Consider the following 7,582-nt stretch of genomic DNA (forward strand, 5'->3'; position numbering starts at 1 on the left):
AATTCCAGCATCCAATATGAGCAAGATAAAATAAATGTATCATATTGCCAAATAAACTGCTTTCCCAGGAAACAATACTTTATGTATTTGTCAGGTACCCACAGTGGTGTGTGTGCGCGCACGCGCGCGCGTGTGCGCACACGCAAGAGGTCATCACACCACTGCTTGATGTTCATTAAAAACAAACAAACAACCCTGTTGACTCACCAGAGAAATGAGAGGAAAGAGGTCTTAGTTAGTGACTCCAGTTTTAGAGTGTGGACTGAGACCCTGTTAGTGCACAATCCCGCCCTCTTTTTGCAGGTGTAAATGGTTTTAGTTTATTGCACCAAGGCTGGTCCTGAGTTTCCCTGACATGGATTAAGGCACACTGGAGAAAACTCAGCTTGTATCTCTGCTTTATAACCTCTATCTTTGATATAGCAGGGTCCCCTGGGGTTCCAGGCACTTTATTCAATTAGATTTTTCATCCTTACTCTGTGCCTGAATAAATTCAGACTTCTCCCGACCTGAGCGCCATGCAATTTAGACCCCCATTAAGCTCAGTAGTACCCTTCCCTTCTCTGCTTATTCAAGAGTTCTGAGTACTGTCGAGGTTTTTGAGAGATTGCATAGCTTTTCATATTTCCTAGAGGGGACCACAGAACTCATTTCTAAAATACTCAGATTAGCAAAGCTACTTCCTGTGAGGAGTCAGGGTAATGGAGAGATGTTTTAATGCCTAGCAAATCTTAGCCTGATGGAAATATAGGGCGGCCTCTCCCTCTGCTGTGCTCAGACCACCCGAGAACAAAGCAATTACAGTCCTTGTCTTTTGCTTTATGGACATCTCGTGCCTTTGTATTTTAAAGCGCGAAAGGTGATTTTACATCATGGGATAAAGTAAATGCTGAGACATGGTACGTGAGTCAATTAAACTGTAAATTTGGAATCGCCAAACTTTATGGTTGGAATTTTTAAGAAGGGGTTTAAAGCTCGACTTTCAGTAATAGCGCTACTCCTAGGAAAGACTCAGTTTACTAAAACTGTATGCTTTCTGTATTGAGTCTATTCTTAGAGATACTTTCCTTTCAGATCATCTCTACTTCTACCTTCAAAACTTTCCAAGTTCAATCTCACCCTGCCACTGAAAATAAAAAGAAACTCATGAAAAACTGCAGTTAAACGAGGCAGGAGTAAAAATCTTATGCACTCAGTTTAGGAAATGCAAATTTTAACCCCACAGTGAAAATGTTGATACTTCTCATCCCAGAGTCTTTACTACTCCACCAGAAGATATGCTATTTACAACCACTTGCCTGCAGCCCTGGCGGTCCTTGCTGAGGCAGACATCAGAGCCTGTGCCCTTCAATAAACCTTCAAGTATTTTGTTCTTTTTTAATTGAGGGCAGAGAGCTTATGAAGCAGAGGAGGGAACTTTCACATAAAACATCTTTGTTTGTGTGGCAAATCATGACTACAGTATTTATAAATGTATAAAGGGTGACCGCACCCAAATCCTTTGGAGACTCTCTTTAACTAATAAGGCAGCATCACTACTAGATGTGGAGAAGATCCTTTTGGAAATTTGAAATGTTTAGTTTCCCCAACAGTTTATTTTTCTAAGCTAAAATGCCCCCCCCAAAGATTTTAGACCCATTTAGAAAAGAAGGCTATGTAAAAAGAAATGAAGTACCATACGGAGGAGTTGCTTATGAAGTACGGTCAAAGTCCCCACATGTTCACTCTGCAGACTCTAGGGAGTTATGGTCTTTATATACCTTTTGGTTTTTTTCTGGCTGAGTTTTTTTTAGTCTCCCATCATGAACACCGACATTTGTATTTTAATACTTAAACATTCTGTAGTTTTGCATTTTGAAACTCATGCGGAAAGGCCAGTGTTGGGTTGGTGTACTTGTCTGAGAAATGCATTAAGCAATTAAAGAGCCATCCAAGGGGAAGCGCTTTCGCAGTGGTTGCTTTCAGCACTGACTTTTTAGAGCTGGTGTTTGTTTTCAGACAGCTACTTCTGAAATCTCCCTTTCAGCTGGTTGACTTGATTTTGAGAAAAAAGGGAAGATTGGACATTACAAGGAATTCACACAAATAATTTCAAGTCTGTTCTTCAAAAATGCTGTTCATATTCCTTTTTGAAGCCAAAATACTAATAAAAGAGGAATTAGTCAATAAAATAGGGGGGGGCGAATGGGGCAGGAAAAAAGGAATAACGTCACTGTGACCACAATATAACTAGATTTCCACTGTGCTCTTTTCTAATGTTAAGACTTAAGAGTATTCTGAACTTTTAACACATTTCTTACAAAGTGGCAAGTTGTGTGCAGGTTATAAAGAAGTAAAAAAAAAATCACAGGAAAATGTGGTCCTTCTCTGAAGATGTGCTTTAATTAGGCAAAGATGCATCAGGACAAGTAATGTTTAAAACAAGGTCTACAGGTCGGGCGCTGACACTGGCAAAGGGAAACAAAGAAAAAATCACAGATAAAATATCCAGAAGAAAGGCGTAGCTATTTGCAATTACATGTTAGAAATCAGAATTTTGACAGTGAAAAAGATGTTTAAATATTTCATAAACTTGTAGTGAGATTTCCAATTAGGCAATTTCAAAGGATTTAGCTAGTTGCTCAAAATAAGAAAAAGAAAACAAGACCTTATATTTTAACAATGATAGTAAACCAGTCAGGACAGCCAACTAACTGACAAAGTAAAGGCCGCGTGGGAAAGGCCTCCCCGCACTCACTGTAGATTTGTGGCTCCCCCGACCCCATTTGCCTCCATCAGGTTAATGACCTCATTTCTTCCATAGAACCTGGCCACGTCGAAGGCGGTGTCCCCCTTATGATTCCGATGCCCCACGTTGCTGGCTGTGTGCTTCACCAGGAACTCCACCACAGGGAGGTGGCCTTCTTTGGCAGCCAAGTGCAGGGGCAGGTTTCCTTCATTATCTTCTATGTTAACGTCGGCCTGAAACTCCAGCAGGGCCTGCACAGTGTCCAGGAAACCTGCTCTGGCTGCATCATGAATGACAGCGAAGCCAGTTCGGTCTTTCAGATTGGGATTAGCACCTCTGAGTAGAAGTCTCCTGGCAATCTCCGGATTTCCAAGTTTCATAACCTAGGAAAGAAGTTAGAGATGGGAGAATCCCTCCAGGGATCGAGCTGCAGCAGTCTTTAAAGACCTCTATCTGCCCTATCCTGATTGACATCCATACCACAGAATCTGAAGGGGGTGTAGCAGGGGGTATAAAAATAGAAGAAAATTACCAAAATTCATCTTATTGATGCAATATCCGAAATGAGCCCAGAGGTGCGATAAATTGATCAATAAACAGAATTTCTGCAACATGAATAAATGTGATGGCTAATTTGGTTCTTTATCTAATGTGATGACTAATTTGGTTCTTTATCATTCACGAAAACCTATGTAGTCTTTTTATTATTTTTTTTCCTCTTGAATTCCCTAAAAGAAACGCAATTTGGTATTTGAGTAAGGAGACTCCTAGTTGCTCATTCATGCCCATACAACAAACCTGGGGTATGGTTCTGGAAGATTAAATGGGGAAGACTTATTTCCTAATAGTTACTGAAAACAGATAATGTTGGGTTTCTTTAAACGCCCAGATAAGTGTCATTTAGTGTAGACCTGATCCTTTAGAATCTCAGAGTTGACATTTTCTTAAATGATTAGTTTTACAAGTTTCTTCCAAATAGGTAATGCTTGAAATTTTCAAGCATTGAGGTTTTTTTTCCTTTACAGACTATAAATATCGGCTACTAGAAACATTCCACGATTAGAATTCATTTCAAATTACATTTCAAATTACAAATTCATTTCAAATTATAGAATATTGCTGAGTTATTAAGGTATTAATTAAACTACTGTGTTCTCCGTTGCTTATTATATCAGTTTACTTCAAACTAAGTTGATGGTATGCCTTCTATTAGAGAGGAAATGGCTGCATGGCTACCAATCTTGAAAAGAATAAAATAGCCATCCTACCATATCAGCTAGAAATTCTCAAAGATCTAACTAGCCTTCTGATATTCGAGTGAGCAAAAGCAAAAGTAAGACATCTAGTGTGTGTGTCGGAACAGACAGCCCTATCTTGTGGTCTGAGTCACTTAATGATCAACTGGTGACCCTGCCGAATTTCCATTTGCACTCATCACATTTAAGAAGAGCTATTTGTAAGCTAACAGTGTTTTGAAAGCCAGAATATACTATCAATACTTTCTGTCAAGGCACAAAATAACTTATGTTATAGACTTACTTACTGTTGTTTAAATGTATTCTATTTTAGAAGATGGCTGTTACAGATCTCTCATCAGAAAAAATTAGGCATAACAGCATTTGAGACTATAATATATATATCATTTACTTGTGAAACATTTTATTCTTATTAACACGCCAGAAAATTCCAGCATTTGAACTAGTTTCAGTTATATTTAAGTATATTCATACAAATCCAAGTTATATAATTAAAAGTGAGCTACTTACTAGACATTCAGTATTTATTAGAGTCAGAAAGTAATACCCTTGAAAATATGTACAAAGTTGGTTTAATATCTTTAAAAGGTTTTTAAAGAATTGAAAATTAATAAAATATACTTATAATGAATATTTTATAAGTGTAAATTACACACTTTGTCATGATATTAAATTTCCTCTTTAATAAAACCCTTTCACCTTTTCATTTAGGGAAGTAGAAAAATAACCCAAAATTTATTTTTCCAGAACCCTCCTGAAATATATTTTCTGGTTATTACAAATTAATACAGTCTAATTTAATTTTTTGCCTTAGTCACATTTAAAGAGTTAAGGTGAGCAAAACAAGAAATAGAGACCTTAGATCTCTCAGAGCAGATGTGCGAGAAGAAGGCCCGTGATTATTCTGACTGCAGACAGCAGCGCAGGGAAAAGGCTTCTGCAGATGAGTAAGAAACATAATCACAGGTTAAAGTTTGTCATCCTTGGCAGAAAGTGATAGTAATATTTCTAATGTTTCTGAAGAAAGTTCTTTCTGATGACACGATTTCAGAGTCAGGATTATGTATACTGAAAAAGACTCATATTTGTGTGTGTATGCTTCATTATCTGTACTGATATTAAGCTATAATAAGAGGGTATTATCTAAGTTTGTTAATACAAACATAAGTGGATAGTTATTTTTAGATGCTTGTCAACATTTAATTATCTTAATTGTCCAACTGTCCTGTTTGTAAAAGATTCTGTACTGTCCTCTTCTGAACATGGATGAAGTGGCTCTTACGTTGTGAAACTGACCACTAATCTTCCGATTTTCAACAGCAAACCTTTCAGGATCTGGAATTTATGGCATTGCTACCATCACCAAACCAGAACACAAGTCTTAGTTGGTGAAACAAAAACAAAACTCTTCCTTATTTAATCTACCTGAATCAAGATAAATGTTTTAGTATCTCTGCATAAGCTGTCTCTACAGTGAAAACTCTGCAAGGCCAGCTGTACTCTGATCTAAAGCACACAGCCCACGTGAGCTTCCACTGTGGCATCTCCTGACACTGACATTTCTAATTTTTAAAACAGAAACAAAGCTCTGCTGCCTTTACCCCAGTGGGTTTTCAAAAGCTGCTCAAGATAGGAAGAGCTCCCAGGAGTACCATCAGAACACAATGAAAGCAACCCCTGGAGATCACTGTCCCATTTTTTGTTTGTTTGTTTCTAAGCCTTTCAGCAAAGTTATATGACAACATTTGGAGGGGGGAAAATATTATCAGGTACATCCTTGGCAGCTGAACATGTGTCAGTTGCTGCCTGTAAATCTAATTACTGAAAATTAGAGCATAGCACTACATGACCACGGGGATAATCAAAACACTACTGCTCGGCTCTGATTAGAAAATTCAGCTTTTCATTTCTCCTCACTCCTGAACAGTAGGTATGATGTTAACTGTGAAAGGTACATCCTGTCCTGGTGCCCAGGCTATCCCATTCCAGAGGAGGAAAGGTCGTTTGTTAAGATATAAAGCAGCTGAAGGGAAAACATACTTCCTAGTAGTCAAGGAAATTAACTTTAAAGTCAACTATTGGGTACAAAATAGGTGAAAACCACTATTAGCTGTGTATTCACTTTAAATAATCACCATAATAATGTGTTTAAAGAGCTATCTAAAACAACACAGCACAAAACAAACAGATTTCGACGCTAAGACTACTTTAAAATCTCCAATGTCACAAAAACATTTCAAAAATTATGACCAAACCTAGGGTTCTCTTCATATTGAGGATGTTATTGGATATGACGAGTTTCTCCAAAGTACGTCATTTTGGGGAGTTGGATCCACTTAAAGATATAAAATATGGCAACCAAGTAGGTTTTAAAACGGTGAAGATCTGTACCCCTCGAAACGTGAAAGTTGGCACTTTAGAAACCCAGGCAACCTTATTAACTTGTTTTCCCCACCTCTGTGAATACCAACCTGCAGCGCAGTTCTCCCAAATCCATTTTGAGCGTTGACGTTTACATTATTTTGCAACAAACTAGTAAGTTGCTCTAGGTCCCCCCTGGCAGCTGCGGACGCCAACTCGTTCCCCCAAGGCTCGGCCATTCTTTAGGGTCCTGACGATCGGGAAAAGACGATTAGTTGCTTCTCCTTTTCCCCTTTCCTTGGCTCTTAATCAGGCTGCATGGTGGCATCGGAGGCTGACAGAAGGACTGGGATGGTTAATCTGGAGTAGAGCTTGGTAGTAAATACTAGTAAGGTCGGCCTGCCAAAAGCCCGCCCCTCGATTCACACGTGATTATTCAGCAAAACTGAGCCCATTGGAGAGGGGCTCTTCTCCTAGCTTTTTAGCTTAACCCCTAAGAAGGATTCTGGCGATTCAACAGAGACACATACAGACACACAGGCATTCTGGACGTAAGATGTAGGCAGAGCTGTCACGTACCTAAACTTCACAGCTCTGTGAGGAGGATGTACGGAGACTTAAGGGACTAGGTCAGCTCAGAAAACACTGCGGAAGAAAAAGTATTGGAGAGAAGAAAAGGCATTAACCCACCCTTGTTCACGATGGTGACTTGAGGCAGAACTTCAGGAACAGGTTCTCCGCAGGACTCGCTTTCCATCCGTCTCGGTGAAGGGGGTAGTCCCGAGTGCTGCTCGCTAGGAGAGCGCCGCGGTGGCTGGATGCTGACGTGCTGGGGGGGTTAAAAGATGATCTCCCAAGGCAGACCGGAGCAGCAGTTCCGTGGCCCTCAACTCTCGGGTCTCAACGACCCCCCAGCGGGCTCGGCGTCTTCAAAAGAGCCCCCGGAGCCCGACCGCCGGGCTGCCGAGCCTCAGAGGCCGTGGGAGCCGGGCAGGGCGCAGGTCTCCGGAGGCTGGTGGGCGCGCGGCAGACCCCCGCCAAGCCCGTCATGCCGGTCCCGCCGGGTCCCGGGGCTCCCGGCAGCCTGAAGAAAGTGCAGGGCGACGAGAGACGCCTCTACCGGGCTCCAGCCGCTGGGGCAGCTCGCCGTAGCATCGCGGCTGTACAGGGCCAGCTCGCCAGTAACTTCCCGCCTACGACCGAGCTAGCTCAGGCTCTCCACTGCAAGCTCTCACTG

General features: G+C 40.9%; 1 protein-coding gene across 2 annotated transcripts; it reads right to left on the reverse strand.

Annotated features, from left to right (window-relative positions):
• Window positions 1-2,360: 2,360 nt before the first annotated feature.
• On the reverse strand, window positions 2,361-7,272 carry Cdkn2c (cyclin dependent kinase inhibitor 2C). 2 transcript variants are annotated; one of them, XM_005353580.3, is made up of 3 exons: window positions 7,036-7,272; window positions 6,456-6,595; window positions 2,361-3,111 (listed from the first exon to the last, which is right to left on the reverse strand). In XM_005353580.3, the coding sequence occupies exons 2-3, from the start codon at window positions 6,582-6,584 to the stop codon at window positions 2,734-2,736; spliced, it is 507 nt and encodes a 168-aa protein (XP_005353637.1). In that variant the 5' UTR covers window positions 6,585-6,595; window positions 7,036-7,272; the 3' UTR covers window positions 2,361-2,733. The 2 variants fall into 2 exon arrangements, with proteins under 2 accessions (XP_005353637.1, XP_005353636.1); XM_005353579.3 differs by lacking the exon at window positions 7,036-7,272 and having other exon boundaries at window positions 6,456-6,955.
• Between the last annotated feature and the right edge of the window lie 310 nt (window positions 7,273-7,582).

The sequence above is a fragment of the Microtus ochrogaster genome, chromosome 10 (genome assembly GCF_000317375.1).
Source record: "Microtus ochrogaster isolate Prairie Vole_2 chromosome 10, MicOch1.0, whole genome shotgun sequence".
Taxonomy (NCBI): domain Eukaryota; kingdom Metazoa; phylum Chordata; class Mammalia; order Rodentia; family Cricetidae; genus Microtus; species Microtus ochrogaster.

Bases quoted from the DNA above. Each gene is read 5' to 3' on its own strand.
- Cdkn2c (XM_005353580.3), bottom strand. From the start codon at position 6,584: ATGGCCGAGCCTTGGGGGAACGAGTTGGCGTCCGCAGCTGCCAGGGGG. The intron at 3,112-6,455 runs GTTGGTATTCAC...CTTCTTTCCTAG, and splicing joins TTGGGAGAACTGCGCTGCAG to GTTATGAAACTTGGAAATCC.